At 39.2% G+C, this 16,995-nt stretch overlaps 1 protein-coding gene across 10 annotated transcripts in view; it reads right to left on the bottom strand.

Moving 5' to 3' along the window:
* Nucleotides 1-670: 670 nt before the first annotated feature.
* Nucleotides 671-16,995, bottom strand: part of PTPRM (protein tyrosine phosphatase receptor type M) — a 442,084-nt gene continuing 425,759 nt past the window's right edge. For all 10 annotated transcript variants that reach the window (XM_040065094.2, XM_040065165.2, XM_040065318.2 and 7 more), the window contains 7 exons: nucleotides 16,682-16,831; nucleotides 16,039-16,212; nucleotides 13,146-13,277; nucleotides 9,935-10,060; nucleotides 8,004-8,167; nucleotides 5,799-5,934; nucleotides 671-1,543 (listed from right to left, as the gene is read on the bottom strand). In XM_040065094.2, coding sequence (XP_039921028.1) covers nucleotides 1,490-1,543; nucleotides 5,799-5,934; nucleotides 8,004-8,167; nucleotides 9,935-10,060; nucleotides 13,146-13,277; nucleotides 16,039-16,212; nucleotides 16,682-16,831 — 936 coding nt within the window. In that variant the 3' untranslated portion in view covers nucleotides 671-1,489. The remainder of the gene's footprint in view (nucleotides 1,544-5,798; nucleotides 5,935-8,003; nucleotides 8,168-9,934; nucleotides 10,061-13,145; nucleotides 13,278-16,038; nucleotides 16,213-16,681; nucleotides 16,832-16,995) is intronic.

Genomic DNA, 16,995 nt, shown 5'->3' with positions numbered 1-16,995 from the left:
AAGCCCATTTTTAAGCATACAATTCACCTCTTTCACATACTCCTACTGGCACTGCATATCTTACTCCACTCCAGTGAGCTGCATCCAGTTCCAGGGATCCCAGCAAAGGCTGAGAGAATTTGGTTTTTTTGAGCCTGGGGAAGAGAAGGCTTCAGGGTGACCTAATTGCAACCCTCCAGTAGCTGAAGGGAGCCTACAAGAAAGATGGAGATGGACTTTCTACAAGCGGTTGTAGTGACAGGACAAGAGGGAATGGATTAAAACTGAGAAAAGGCTGATTTAGATTAGAAATTAGGACGAATTTCTCACTTTGAGAGGGGTGAGGCAATGGAACAGGTTGCCCAGCGAAGCTGTGGATGCCCTGATCCCTAAAGTGTTCAAGGCCAGGCTGGATGGGGCTTTGAGCAACCTAGTCTACTGAAAGGTGTCCAGTCTATGGTAGGGGGGTTGGAACAAGAGGATCTTTAAGGTCCGTTCCAACCCAAACCATTCTATGATTCTATGACCTCACTATGGGCTGGATCAACACTGGATCACACAATAAACACCTACTGGACGTAGCTCAGTATTTACTAGATTTAATCTAGAAAAGAGGCTTATTTGGAGGCACTCAGATGCCAAGCGATATTAAATTAAACAAAATTTTATCATGTATGTAATTATTTATTGAGCTGAGAATCCATACAAGGTAAACAAATGTTTACACTATCATACAGTAAGCATTTCCAGGGCTTAATAAAAATGATTGTCACTCACTGTGCTTCACCAAAAAAAATCATTTTAATGAATAAATAATTTGATGAAATCAAAAAATATTTACAATATAAACAAATGAAAAAGCTTTGGATATATTAATCTGAGCATCCTGTCTTTTGCATTTTCTAACTGCATTTCTATCAAGATTCTCTCTCTGAAATGGTACAAAGTGGATAGAAATTACAACTCAACAAAATTATCATGATTTGGTACATGTCTTTCTGTTAGTTCAGATAAGCTACATATGATTCATTTATTATGCATGTGTTAGAATACAAATATAACTAAAATAATATATTATCAAAATGCCAGACAGCATTCTCCACAGAACAGAAATGTACACTAGGCTGTGACAATAACTGAGAATCACAGGCAACGAAATGTAACAGAAAAAGTACAAATTCCTTCATAAGAATATAATTGTGCTCTCTTATTTACCAGAGGACTATGCTGCTTCACCACATCAATGGCTGAGTATGAATACGGTGTTCAAGGATTGCCACGTGGTTTGGTGTAGGCTCACAGGGGTGCCAAGCAGCGGCTTCAGAGTGGGAATCGGGCAGTGCAAGCGGTTTTATAAACATCTTCTGGGGCTCTTAAAAAGAGCCAATTATACAAAGCAGTAGAAGCATTAACACTGAGAAGTCTTCATCTCATTTACACAGACATCATGAAGTGACTTGCTTTGTTTGTGGTGGTGAAAGGAGGAGCTTTGTCTGTGCTGTTTAGACAATCAGCCGGAATTCAAGTATTCTAACGCCACTTCGTAGCAGAATTTGTATTGATCCTGAAAAATCAAAAGAAAACCACAAAGTCAGTTATTGAAGGAACTTAATTAAAGGGGTCAATATTTCTCTCCTGTTATAATTATTTACTATCAGCTGTTGTCAGAGGGAACCAGTTTGCAAATCCAATTTATGTTCAGATAAGAAAGTCTTTATATTAACCAGACAATAGATACTACACATATAGTAACTTATGGTACTGCTCGTGTTAGATGAGTATTTAGCTGTTCTAATACACTTATATGAAAAAAGTTGACAGCACATAAGCAAATTGACTTGCAACCCTTCTGTCATCTGTCAAATGCTCATGTAGCACTTTATGAGAATTGGAGGTATAGAAATTCCTCCCTGGAAATGTTTATCTTAAAATAAACCCAGTGTTTAGTACTTCCCAGACTGCAACTTTTATTTTATTGTCATTCAGGCACTCACTACTTTTCAGGGCAAGAGTTGCTTGCTTACTGTTGGTCCTCTATCTGCAGCCAGATCTAACCCACAAGACTGTGCAATAGCCTTGTGAGATGGGGCCTGAGCTAAATCAATCGGAATAATTCCAATTAATTTTTAGCAACTGACAGTGATGTTGAAGTTAGGCTCTTAACAGTTCTCCTGTTACCCAGGCTAAGTTTTCAGGTGCGAGCCCTGTACTTCGAACACAGACCTGCTGGTTTTATTTGTAACTGCTTGGAAGCAGAGCCAGTCCCAGGGAAATCCCCTTCCCGAGGGGTGCAAACCCTATCTGCATCTTCGGGGACAAAGGGACATGACTTGGTGCCTTTCATGTCTTCAGTGGAATGGAGAGGACAGGTGTTTTTGACTGACCTTTGTCCACTCTGAAACTTTTAAATGGTGCAGTCACTGATGACGTCCCAGTTTTATGGGCATACATATCCCTCTCCTGTCTCCATTCTTGCAATACTTAAGAATACTACAAATATTTAAATGGAAAAAAAAGCTGAAAGAAATAGTAGGTGCAGGTTCCCTGAATCTAAGGGCTCAGGCTTCTGAAAATCCAATTTGGAAACACCTGCCAGTTTTATGACTATTTCTGTTACTGAAATGCCTCTTTTGCTTATGCACTCTACTCAATTAATAAAGCACACTGCCGTTTAGGAACAACAACAGTTTTAACGAGCTGACAGCACTCAGCCCTGCCCAACATCACAAGCAGTTAAGATCTTTAGATATATTCTCTTTTCACTGACGGAAACATTTTAAAGGATTAAATCTTTTGGCCTGTACTTTTGTGTCAAATTTTAGCTGAGAAGAGAGTCCACTTAACATGCAAAAGACCATATACTACTAATAAAATAAAAAAGCTATTAACAAGCATGGAGCATTTCAAAGTTTTTTGTTGAGAAATGTCACATAAGAAAATGAGTCTTAGGTGCACATATAACCTAAGTGATGTGTGAGTTGTATGTGAGGGTTTAAAGTCCTGCAAGGTTCCATAAACCGCTTGTGTCCTCTTCAAAAGAAAAGAATAAAAAAAAGAAGAAAGGAAAGAACAGAGTATTATGTAAATTCCCTTTCTGCTTTTATTGCACATATGTTTCTAAATAAATGGAAATTGTTCTATAACTACATAACAGATCAAAACAAGAGATCAGCCACTCATCCATTTCCACTCTTCCATGCTCATTTTATGCTGATTTACTGATCCAGCAGAATAACTGTCATTTTCAGTAAACTGAATACCTGTCTTAAAGAGCAGACATATCTTATTTCCCACTGTGTTCACTCACTAGTGTCCTTTGTACATTTTTATTACTCATTTGATGGTGGATATTAAAAGTCTCTTTAGACTATCTAGCTTCCTAGAGGTTATATTTAAATTTATTTTCTAGGACACCTGTGGGTAAGCCAAATAATATTTATCACCAAATGCTTTGGGCATTCCATAATAGATATTTTGCAATATCCTGTGTTATCTTCGTATGATAGCTGAAAAAATTCATAGATTTCCATGCTGTAGGGATGTGGCATTCATATTTTCACACTTGGAGGAAAACCAAAGGTTGCAGTGAAATTAAGAGACGAATCTCTAAGTATGGATGGTAAAGACTGCCTTTTATCTAGTCAGAAAGTGCATGATATGTATTGATAAAGCAGTCTTAAAACTATTTTTGTGAAATACTGTCATGATTTTGAGCATTTAATCTTTTACCATAAAATTTTACAAGGTAGACGAATATTACTGTTCTTCTTTTTCCAATACAGAAACTGAGGCAAAGACACATAATATAAGAAAGGTCATAAGGGATAAAGTCAGTAACAACATCAGGAAAATAACTCAAGTGTCCCAATTCCCCTTACTGTGAAGCAATCTACATGGAAACTGAAAGCTGGCTAATTCAAGTATTTGTTCCTATGAGGTGGCAGACCACAACTGGAGAGATGCCATTTTAACTCTGCTCAGTCAGTGCATTATGTGATAATGGGAAAAATCCTGGTTGTTCCTTGCCTTTATTCCTGTCTGTTAAAATAAGGAAAACAACACCGACCTCCTTCACAAGTGCTTTGAAATTTCCTAATAAAAAAAGGCCCTACAAGGCCTTTCTATGCCTTCCAGACATTCCCAATACCACTCTCAATTTACTAAAAGGTACTTTTATATCTAAAATAATACATTTAGCTTTTTAGATTAAAAAAAATTCTCTGGTGAAAAATGGAGACAACTGCCTGACAAACTGCCCGAAGAACTGCCACAAATGGGAATTTATAGGAAACATTTTTTTTAACTGTACATCTACACTGGTAATTTTCTTTTTATTTCTATAAAATAAATGAATAAGACATCAGTGAGCTCTGTGGACTTAGGCTCTAGGAGAACGGAGAACAGCAGGCCTGCCAAATTCTTGTCTGAACTATACTACCTGAATGAAGTAGTGAGACATTTTTCTTAATATCTAGGAAATAAAAATGTATGGTTCTCAGCATGGTGATCCTCCTCCTGAGAATATAAACTAGAGGAGAAGACGCCAACCAAGCTGCTCCCTCCCACCACAGTGAAGTTTGATAGTTTCTCACTGATACAAGACTCTCGGTTCCACACTGCTGGCTCATGGCCCTGAGGGGCTGCTTGTGAACTCCCTCCTTGCTTTGCACAGCTGACAACATCTGGCCTTCTTCCATGTGCATGGCCAAGGAGAGCGTTTGGGACTTCAGAGGCAGGCAAGGAGAGAGCAGTGTGATGGGGGATGTGGTGGGAGCCATTCTCCCACAGGAGAGAGGAAGCACAGCCGTCCATGTGGTGGGGAGGTGGTACCCCTCCCTACCTGCCTTCACTGTGTGTGAAAGCCTTGCTTTTTCTGCCTGTTCTCCAGTGTGTGTGTCACACTCAGATCACCTGAGGGGATCCTCTCCTAAAATTACAAGAAGTTGGACCAGCTCAGCAAGATGTCTCCTGCCTCACCTGGGCATGCTATAGAAAAGTCACTGAAATGACCCCAACTTTAACCAGAGCCTGCAAAATTGGCTCAGATTGGGTTAACATCCCTGAAAGTGCCCAGATGCTGCCTCCTCCTGCCTGTGATATTAAATCAAATGCAGCTGCCTCTTAAGCAGCCACCTCTGCAGCAGGATGTTGTAAAAGTGTCTTTTATAGCCCAGGCTTCAGAACAGGGCATCACGCTACACCCATCTCCAAGTACAAAACTACACACTGGAGTGTAAGAACCTGCTGGTTTAAGCTGTTCTGCAGCTCTTCTGGCAGAGCAGCTGGCACTTCAGCAGTTCTCCATTTAGGAAAAAAGCTCATAAAACACTCTCTAGGAAAATAATTGCACATGGCCCCTTGTTTCTGAACTTCTTTAATCTTTCTATGAGATAGAGCAACCATAATTAAATGCAATATTCTGGATGTCAAACTGAAATTCATGGCTTTGATAAATATTAGGTGATTAAGCTATTTATAAAATATATAATTTGAAAATCTGGCATTTAATTTTACATAACTATTATTTCTACCATGCAAGGGCTGCTCTCCACTTGGTTCAGCCTGCTAGAAAAGAAAATTAATAAGGATGTTCATCTGAAAGTTTAAAACATTTAAAAAATTCAAACGAACAGAGACAAAGTCTCCTTGGGAAGAAAGCAGTGTAAAAATACTCTTACAAGTGAAGTGACTTCATTATCCCCTTTGAAAATGACTTGCTTGCTTTGTGAACAACTCCCACTGCAAATCCTGGAAATCTTACTGACTCTTCTGAGAAAAAGAACATTTTCTATTTAATGGTGCAGTTAAAAAGCTCATACCAGAAGGTCCACCATGTTGGGCTTATTATTCCTCAGTGTCTTCACAGCATGGAATACGTCAACAGCCCTCTGATGTCGAAGCATTTCACAAACAATACTGATTGCACAAAATGTCCCACTGCGGCCACCTCCATTCCTGCAGTGAAAGTGATAAAAATGGCTCAGTTACAATGGACTCTGTGTCACAAGCTTGTACAGCAACAGGGATGGCTCCAGAAGGCATGAGCTCCAGCAGGGAGAAGCCACAGAACATTTCTGGCCCCAAAGGCTGCCAAACTCTAGGCAAAACATGATTTTTAATTGGCATCAGCATGCTGAAAGATCTCAAAGCTATGATTCAGAAGTCAGCAGGCTGACAGCCTGGAGGGAATTGAACGGCTGAGTCTTGCACCACCCTTCAGTGAACACTGGAGACAGCACAAAAAGGATGCTAAAATAAGGAAGGAGTACTTTTAGTTTCAGTTCAACACTGCTTTGCACTGTAAACACACAGGGCTGCAATGAGCATCAGGCCTGGAAATGCCACAGAGAAAGCGAATCTTTGAGTTCTTTTATTCCAGATTCTGATGCTCTCCTCCTGGACACAAAGGCATTTCGGAGGAACTGCCAAAGCACCAGAAGTCTCATTTGTGGGAGTGCTGGTGGCTGCACTCGGAATGGCACTGGGTGGTGCTGCAATGTCCCCCTGGCTGATGATCTTAGCAGAAAGAGGCGCTGGCTGCCTGGCAAGACCTGCTGCTAAAGGCAGATGTATTCCTCCTCCAACCACAGTGATCAGAGGATGAGAACCCGAAGCGAATTGCTGACAAAGAAGCCAGGCACAAATGTTCATATACGTGATCAAATACAGTATTTAATAATACTTTATCCCTGGTTATTTTTAATCTTCAAGAGAATCTCTTTCTTTCTGGAAACCCCATTATTTCTACACTTATTCTAATCAGAATCTTTAGGCTGTGCTTCACTGAAAATAATAAACCTTAATAATTACCAGAGTGCAGACTAGTTAGGTAGCAGGCCTTTCAAACAAGCTTTGCAAATGGTTGATTTTCAAAGGAAGATACAACGTTGCACATCTGTCACATCCAGGCACTATGAAAAGAATGCTCTCTGCTGCCAAAACAGTGCCTGATATTGTAGGACTGTTTGAGAATTTTAATTAAAATAAAGTCATTTAAAAGGATTATATTAGAGCTTTTTCTTTCTTTACTGCCTGGAAGTGACGCATGTGTGATGTTGTACAACTATTTAATATCATCAGCCACCTCAGAGATAACAGTAATTTGCACTTCAAAAGGGTCTTTTCAGCTAAAGATCTCAAAACATTAATTAATCACACTGCACAATGCTCCTTTGATGAAAGTATTATTATCCCCATACTACAGATGGGGAAACTGAAGAGCAATGACTTGTTCAAGGTCAGTGATAGTGGGAATTATTAATATACTCTTAGATTTTCCTCCATCGTTCTGACACAGGGTTCCAACTTCTAAACATGGATTTCCTGTTAGCAGGTCCCTTCTCCATCATGGCAACACCTTTAAACAGATGTTTAGAGGAAGATGAGTACAACTTCAACCCCTGAAGACTCAGCCTCAAAAGATCAGCTACTTCTGAGGTCAAAAGCATGCACAAGTATTAAACTGTATCAAAAGAAGGATGGTGGCAGAGTGGATGAGAGTCTGCATCAGCGGAGCACAAAGTCACAGGAGGACAAAATTATATACCATTATTAGAGAAAGGTAAGGCAATTACAGGATCATCGTAACTGGTCTATCACACCACTTTTACTTCTGTGCTTTATGCCTGGAAAATGAATCACCCCTCCAAACCCACTTATTTCTATGGTCCTTATCGCAGAAATAAAAGGTACATTGTTCTGAAAGCACATTTTTGATTTACTGTGAATAAATATGCAACTTTCCCATTTGCAAGAGTCACTGGACATTTTTATATAAAATAGAGTTAACTCGAACCCATCATCTTTTCATAGGGCTCTAACAAAGGACAGATGGGGAAACTCATGAGTCTACATTAAAATTACACAATTCCTCTTGCATTCAAAGCTTTTAAATGAGCAGTTGTATTATTTATTCAGTTCCAGATTAGATAGATGCCTCTTCACCTCTTCACAAATCTTTTAAAGCCTGGCACGAATTCTGTGACAGTATTCCCTTATTTCTCTCTTCCGTTTCCAGTACTCACAAGCAATGTACAACCGTGCGTCCCTCTCCCCCGTTGTATTCCTCCTGCCACTTATCCACCTGACGGATGAGCTTCAAGAAGGAGCGTTTAGAAACCGGAGTGTCCCTGTACATGGGCCATCCCAGGAACTGGAACTGCTGCACCATCCGATAGCCGTCCTGGGGCTGTAGAGATCCGGACAAAAGCAGGAAAAGTAACAGTATTTTTTTTGGCACCTAGTTTAGATATTTGCATCAGCGAGGGAAGTTGTTCAAGCAGACGACTGCTGAAAAACTGCTAATGTAATTTCGACTGCTCTTGAGGATTTATGACGTTTAATTTCCAATGGAGTTTTTAGAACAAGAGTTTTTAAACAGACAATAGGCTAAAATATAGCAATAGTGCATCTGCACGATCAAGCAAATAATTAATATGATAGGAGGAACTTGGTTGGTAAGACAGAGCTGCAACATAACTTCAATTATATACTGTTTTTATATATAAGCTTCAGTATTTTAAAGAATGTTTATGTGTTTCTGTCCTTTTTTACAAGAAAGGTCAAAACCTCTCCAGATATTTTGAAGCAGGAAACATTAAAAAAACCAAATGGAACCCTCAGATGTTTCTGGCTTATAAAAAATATCTAACTACATTTTATTTTATTGTGTTCTACTGCAGCAGTCAGAACCCCTCTGGTGAAACGTTACTGAACAGTTGCTTTATGGTGATTTAAAATAAAAAAGAAGCATAGAACTAGTGATAGTGGCAGAAAACTACATTCCTTTGAAAAGGGCATAATAAACATGCACATGAAAACTGGTTTTGTAGTCTAGAGTTTGCCACTTCTGTGCAAAGTGAGGGCATTTTAGTGCCACGCTTAAAATGAGCAACACACAGAAACCTTGACACTGTATTTTATTCGCTAGAGTAAGAGTTAATAGAGAGGATGTAAGATTAACACAATATGGGAAGAAACCAAACTGGATGTGGCATTAGATGTGCTCTCCAATTGGTTTTGTGTGCTTTATGTCAAAGTCTGGAATCTACTGATTTTCTGTCCAGTTTCTCTCAGCTGACGGCCCCTCTTCCCAAAGCAGATCAGCCATACCCAGTGCCTGCTGAAGGTCACATTAATACTGCTAGAGGCTGTGTTTTTCACACTGCCACGTTTACCGCAAATGCCAGGCCTTAACAGTATTAAAGAAATACTTGAAGCTTTACAGTCTGCTTCCCTGTTTGGATATTAACATGTTTTTGGTATCTTTCCCTGTCCAGCGAGCTACCAGGTCCCAGGAAAGTTCTTGATTTTTTTCAGAAGGGAGTGCTGCTTATTCCTAACTACAGCATTTTGGTGGTTGGTATGAGTCCATTGCAAAGGCTCCCTGGATGGGAACAGATACCTGGTCAATGGTGGAATCTTTTTTCCACTCAGCTTGAAAGACATGCCTTGTTTAGTCTTCTGTCAACTTTTTGGGAGCATAAAAGCTGGATATGAGAGCAAACTGCTTGCCCTTCTGAAGTGGTTACATGTTATGAAGAGTGTTTAGTGGGACAGGATCTTCACTAAGAGGCTTGGATTGCTATTGAAAAACATGAATAGTATTGGTGTGCAGGTTTCTTCACCTAACACAGGATACAAATATACAGGATGGCTAATTTCCAGCTATTGAAAACAGCGCCGATTTCAGCATTTTTTGGCTATCATACAATCTGAATACTGCATTTATTTAATTTGCATTTAACACACTTGAGATAAATATTAAAGTATTTTTTACTTATACATAGAAGGCTTTTTTCCCTCTGTGGTTGTGGTGTGACACAGTATTGCACCATTGCTTTCAAATAAATAAGCAGAAAAATGAAAATGCTTCTATGTGAGTTTAGCTCTCATTTTTATGATTTGAGTAGACCCAACTTATCCACTGAGATTGTTTTGCAAATAAGATCCTTACTCTGGCTGCATTATAAATTCGGAATATCCGGCTGATGATATCTTCTTCTAAGTCAGCTGATACAAACTCCACCTGAATAGGACCATGCCGGTGGACTCCATTTTCTGGCCAGTACTGAGGACAGAGCTGTAGGAGACCATGGACAAAAAAGAACACAGTTAATCACCTTGGATTTCATGCTGCCTCAACATACTTTTCTGTATTTTAATTCATCGTACATGTTCTACTGGAATTCTTGCACAGATATTTATAAAATACAGGATGCACCAAGTTTGGTTTTGACTGCTCTGCTTTAATAATGCCTTTTCATGTACCTAACATGCTGTTTCTTGCTGCTGTACTAATAGTGTCTGGTGTTTGGAGTAAAACACTTCTGACACTCAATGCTAGTTCTACAATATATTATGACGAGACAGGGAGAGGCTGACAAATATTGCCATATCTTGGAGATAGTGGAGGCTAAAGACCAAAGGCCTTGTATTTCCAACTGCCTCCAACAGCTGCTAATAATTCAAACTGCATTAGAATGTGTGATTTGTACTAGGAAGGGTACATCAATTCTCAAAACTCAGGGCTTTCACATGTGTTTCACCCGTGACTGATGATATTGGCTAATATCAGCATTGCTTTAAGCTTTCAGTAATTGCCTAATTTCATCTTATTAGTGACACCTGAAAGTATTAATTATGTTTTCTTCAGTTCTCAGAAAAAATTACTTCTAGGTATCTAAAGATCACAAAGTAAAATTACCGTTATCTTGCATGGTTTTAGTGTCCAATAATATGACAATGGCTTAATCCAGGAACCAATTACCATCTGTGTTAAGACTTTATAGATTGAATCAACACTTTGGAAGAAGGTTTTTGAAGGTAGAATCTGCCTGTCCATTCTTTTTCATGAAAATCCTAATGATTTTTTTTTTTTTTGACAGGGATATTTAGAGCAGTTTGAGCATGTTGCTTTTGTAAGCATTCACCAAAATTAAATATGAACTCATGAAATTTTGTTTGCTTGCAGAAGCATTGATGTCATATTTGGAACTTTTTATTTCATTCAGTAAAACAGCTGTGGTCTTCATTCTGCTGCATTGCTGTTGGTGATCCAGAGCTGAGCTGACAAATCACATTTACTCCAGATGTTGTTTTGCATTTCTTATAATACTTAGTCCTCAACAAAGCTGTTTTGAGATGACTACATTTTAGGAAAACATAATCATTTACTACACCAATTAAGAAAGAAAACAGGGTCTGATTTGCAGGAGATCACTTTAACAAGTTATACCCAGAAATTTTAAGTAGGAAAATATATTTTCATATTTTTTTAACCCCCCCTTGTGATTTGGTCTGCTGAGACAACTGCTTTCCAGATATTGTCGAAACCTTACACAGATTTTTATTATGAAATATGCTGGTGTACAGGATAGCAAAACACAATGCATACAACTGTTGCAAATGCCAGGGCTCAGATCATTTAACATGTGCACAGTTTAGTACACATCTTTCAAATACACAGGAATACAGTTCTAACAGATCTCTCAAAAATGCTTAAATGATAATAAGCAGAGCTGTTTGCTGGGGCTGTTTTAGAAAGCTAAGATTTTCAACTTCTAAAGAAACCAGAAGCATTTAAGTCTGCACATCTTGCATGCAAGGTGTGCTAGCGACTCACTTCAAGTCAGAGTCACTGTGAAGGGTTGAATTTCATTTCCCAATAGAGCATAACAATCCACATAAATGGTAATATCTAAACAGAACTGTAAACACTTCATACATACATAAATAAAAATCATAACACTAATTATTAATAAATCTGAATGTAATGTGTGCTTTTAATAAGCTTTGCCCTCTCTCCACTTCTGTATGTTCTGAGGATTTTGAGATTTATTCCTAATGAAAAGATTGCTACTTGCATTAAGAGGTAAAAGGTTTAATATACTGCAGAGGCAGGTGCATTAACTGCATAGCCCAATAGCTTTTAAATCCTGTGAGGCTAATAAATGCTTGAAATAGCCATGCCCTATTGTAAATTCAAAACACAGCCAACAAATTAAAAAATACTCTGTTCAGCAGTCCCTAACAGTCTGTATCCCTTGAGTCTTTCCTTATTCACTCAGAAAATAATCTTAGATTCATGAATAAAAGTTTTGTCTTTCATTTCTGTTTTTCCTCCCTGCAGACAGCGCAGGGCTTAGAATCAGAAATACAGTCTTTGAAACAGTGTGTGGAATTCCTACATGTTCCTTTGAAAGACCAAAAGGAAGATTAGTATCTTTTAAAAACAAATTCTACATGTTAAAAAGAAGAAGAAACATTTTTTTAAGTATATGCAATAGTGAACAAAGCTAAAAAGATTCCTGGTCATTAAATGACCGGCAGTCTGCTTTAAAAAATTACAATCACTCTTAACCAATAATTAATGAATATTTACATATTAAGGATCCAGATTAGCACCACATTATTCCAGCAGAGGGCTGGTGCAGTTTGTTGGAGCTAAGGAAATGACATCTTTGTAAGAACTTGGAACTGTGCAGGTGTGAGCCAGGCTCTGGAACGCTTAGTGATTAATCCTAATGATTAAATTGCCAACCAGTAGGCTTGGTTTTCCAATTTTCTGAACAACATGTACAGAATGTGCAACTCTTTTGTAAGGTAATTACATTCCCCTACATGTCTTGTTGCCCTCTCTTCTCTTCCAAAAGATGCTTAGTCTTTAGTTCCTTTCTCCTAGCTTAGTTCTTATCTCCTTGCTAATGACAACATAATTTTGTGCAACACTCAACACAGACTTTCACACTGGGAACACCTATTCCCTGGTAAAGAGACCAAGGTCATTGACCTGTTTCAGGCAGGCCAATGAGTAACTGTTGGCTTCTGTTTATGATTTTGGCCACTATAGTATGTTTCAGACTTGAGTCAGAATTCCACAACCATAAATTGTGCATTTTAGCAGCCCTCCCCAAAACACGTTCTCTTAGAATAAATTACAGATGCATACACTTACATGTGTGTGCACTAACGTTTTGGTGGAGAAGCTGCTGATGGTTTGATTTATTCCTCTTCTCCTATGAGTACCTATCTGCAAGCTACAAATCAGTGTTTTAATGTGTAAGTATTTAATGTTGTTTTTACAAAACTAATTACATCCTAAGCTTGTTCTGAAAAGCTGAGGCACTAGCACTTCTCTTTTGAAAGAAGCATTTTTCTGGACTTACCTGTGCAGGATCCACATCATTCAACATAACTACTGAAGTGCAGTGATAATCTAGCACCAGTCTCCAGAAATCTTTGACAGTATTTGGTAAGGGATGCTGTGTAACTATGAAAGCTGATGGCTGCTTGTAGCTCTGCAAAGTAACAAGATGATGAGAAGAATGGTAAGAGAGAAAAATCCATTTAGCAGAATGTCAGTCATAGCCCTGAAACTTCAGGACTGAAAGCATATTTCTATTTTCTGTATAATTAATATATTGTTTTCAGTTCTTTCCCAAGATCTTATATGCTTCAAAGTTAATAAACTGTATTTGGGCAGGATATAATTTCTGCAGATGTTATATTTCTAAAATGTATTTCATGCCACAGGCATAGAATAAAATCATCAGAGGTTTTTGATTCCAATGCAACTCCTACAAGATTTTGAGCAACGAGTTTGTTTTGAGCTGTTAATGGACAGATTAATCTTGGCTGTTTGCATTTAGCTCTAAATTTGAATGATGCCTGTGAAAGGAAATATCTAGTTATTCTTCAGAAATATTGTTGAAATTCTGGTCTAGCTGACAGCAGTGAGGATACCCAGGGGATAAATTTCAGTGCTCTTTGTTTCTTTTAGTACCAGACTATGTCACTGACTGAGCTGTTTGCTGGAACTTTTCCACTGTGGATCTCAAACCAGCATTTTCACTTACATTCTTCTGAGTGTTGAAAGCTACCGTGGCCATGCTGGGGCAACTGTTGGGAGGCGCTGCCATTGCCTTCATTAAGGAGGGTGGGGAAGTCTCTACATGCCTTGACCTGAAGCATTTGCACCACTGCAGAGATCCAATCAGATCAGCTACTGCAGGAAAAAGGTGTGACTCCTGGGGCTGTCCTATGCAGGGCCAGGATTTGGACTTGGACTTGGCAGGTGCCAAGAGGATGGTGCCAGACTCTCTTTCGTGGTGCCCAGTGAAAGGACAAGGAGCAATGGCCATAAGCTAAAACACAGGGAGTTCCAATCTCAAGGCAAGAAAGAATTTCTTTACACTGAGGGTGGCAAGGCACTGAAGAGGCTGCCTGGAGAGGTCATGGAATCTCCCCCCCTGGAGATGTTCAACACCCACCGGGACACATTGCCGTGTCACCTGCTCAGGGTGACCCTGCTTGGCAGTGGGGGGGGAGCGGGGGGGGGTGTCAGCCCACATGATCTCCAGAGGTCTCTTCCAACCCTAGAAATTATGGGATTCAGTGATCCTTGTGGGTCCCTTCCAACTCAGAATATTCTATGATTCGATGATCATTCTTTCACAGTCAGTCACTGAGGAGACCACCGAAAATGAATCCACATCTGTTTTGAGTACAGATGCAGACGTGCATCTTTGGTTCTTTGCTTCAGCTCATGGCAACCAACAGAGAATTATGCTGCTCTGACATTAAGCAACTGCTTTCTATCCTACTGGTCCTGCCTTGCTGGAAGTTTCACGCAGATTGAGAGATGTCCAAAGGGGTCTCCATTAATCACTCAATTAGAAGACTGAAGTTTTTGGGAAAACCACACTCAAACTCATTCTGATACTGAATAATGAAAACTATGCTTGCTACCCCTTTTTCTTGAAGTGAGCTCTGAAGGCTTACATGAGGTGATTCAACACCTCGATGGATTCAAGCAGAGAGGGGGAAACACTTAATCTTGCTTGCTGGAGGTTAAGTGTTTAGAGAGATGGACTAATGTCTGCTCTTGCCCATCAGTGCAGGGATGCTGCAGAAGCCTGGCTATGGTGCTTCAGGTGGAAAGCAACCTGAATTGCCTCCTCCCTTGGAGCCTTTTGCCCAGACACAGTTCTGTATGTAGCCCATTGTTTCAATAGTGAAGAAGGAAAGCATCTTCAAAGCAAGTATTAAGGCCCTGTTCTTTCCAACTTAATTCACAGAACAAAACAGTACTGAAGTCTCCAGGAAAGAAGACAATGAAATGGCACAGTTGCAAACTGCAGATTAAGGCAGCTCTGTTCTAATGTGAAATGTCACCGACCTACTGTGAGAAGCTAGACAAGTCACTTAAACTTCTGCTCTCAGTTTCGCTACATAGATAAACACAAAGATACATTTTCCTACATTTTCACAGGCGTGTTTTGGACTTTGGCTTATTTTAGGAAAAGGCTTTGAGAACTTGGAAGGAAAGAAATGAAAAAACTGCAATAAACTGCTACCACTCCAGCTTCACTTTTTAAAAGGACATTTACAATGTGTTCCTTCCTTACTAACCTGTTTTCTTGTTCTTTATGTGTTTGACAACTGTAATGACTATAGCTGTAAATAGTCCAAAATAGGCTATAAATATCTAGGGACTATAAAGGCAGTTTAAGTGTCTTTTTACTGTTACTCTATTACAAGGATTAGAATTGCCATAGATGCATTTGGAAAAAAACTCCACACACACATGAAGAGGAACCGTTCATTCAAACAGAAGGCTGAAGTAATGGCATGTGTACTATCTTGTTTTGACAGACAATTACTTTTTTTGTTAATTACTGTTTAAATTATAAACAAAGGGAACAGAAATATTGCTGCAAACCTTATTATTCTATTTAACTGCCTCAACCTCTTAATAGGTAACTCTTGTTTTCCTAGGCCAGATGGTTAAAAATTCAAGCACTAGGGAGAAATCCAGACTGATTTAATTTATCAAAACTCCCTGAATTGCTGAGCATGGCTTTGGAACCTTGGCTGTGACATAACATATGTGTGATCCTAAATGTACTTGGGAGTTTAAAGATTTTGTGCCATGCTTCTGGGAAACAAAACAAGCTAGAAGGTTTTCAGTCTTCTTGTGCTGACTCCATTTTCTAGCACGGCTCAGTTTGGAGGGCTGCTTATTGCCTTTATATTATTAATGATGTGGCGGAGACTTACATCCATCAGTGCAGCATTGATGTAGTTACTGCTCTCCCCATCTATCGTGATGAGGAAAGGCAGGCATCTGTCTGGAGGCAGCACATCCATGCAGCGATTCTTTTCATGGTTTCGCGGCAAAAGTGCGATGCTGCAGTCTTCAACGCGCAGCGTCGGAGTCACCATATTTAAAGTCTTTCAAAGAGAGTAAACAATGCAACAGAAAAAATTAACACAGCAGTGAAAGCAACCCAAAATATTTAAGAATAGATCAGCTCAGCATTCAGTTTCAGCGGGAATCAATATTCAGAGAGATGAAAACACATCACAGTCAGCAGGGTTTGGAAGCAGAGAAATCCTGGAAGCATACGATTATGAAAAATTACCTCAAAGGCAGCTGCAGAGTAGGCTGCCTTCTGGAGAAAGGACAGTGGAAGGATCGACATACTTCCCTCAAGTAAAAAGAGTATTTTACTACTACCCCACTGCATTATTTTATGATTCAGCATAACTCAGTAGAGATGAGTGACATGTTATTTTTGCCTTTTTTGCAGTCTTTCCCTCCTAGACCTGTTACAAAATTCATATGGCTATAAAAACTTAAGCAGAAGTCTTTAGTAGAGCTGAACTCTACGGCTTCTAGGCAATGTAAGCCACTACTTACCCTAAATTCCTCTTTGATCTGGCTCGAGTTTGTCTGAGGATCTAGTTTATTCATTTCATAGTAAGCAGACCTAACTTGAGAAGCTGGAATAGATGTGTCACCACAAAGACAGGCTTCCAGGATAGCATCATGGATGAATACATACTGTTCCTGGTAAAGCAATTAAAATAGAGAGATACTGACATGGAGTGTACAGACCATTAGTATTTTGGTAAATAAAACGTAACAACTAATACGGTTGCTACTTCTCTCTTCAGTTTACCAGCACTGAAGCAAGACCAGAAGAAACAACCACAGTTTAAAAAACTTTATCC

The sequence above is a fragment of the Hirundo rustica genome, chromosome 1 (genome assembly GCF_015227805.2).
Source record: "Hirundo rustica isolate bHirRus1 chromosome 1, bHirRus1.pri.v3, whole genome shotgun sequence".
In the NCBI taxonomy this organism is placed as follows: domain Eukaryota; kingdom Metazoa; phylum Chordata; class Aves; order Passeriformes; family Hirundinidae; genus Hirundo; species Hirundo rustica.
This window is presented reverse-complemented; position numbering and strand designations above follow the sequence as displayed.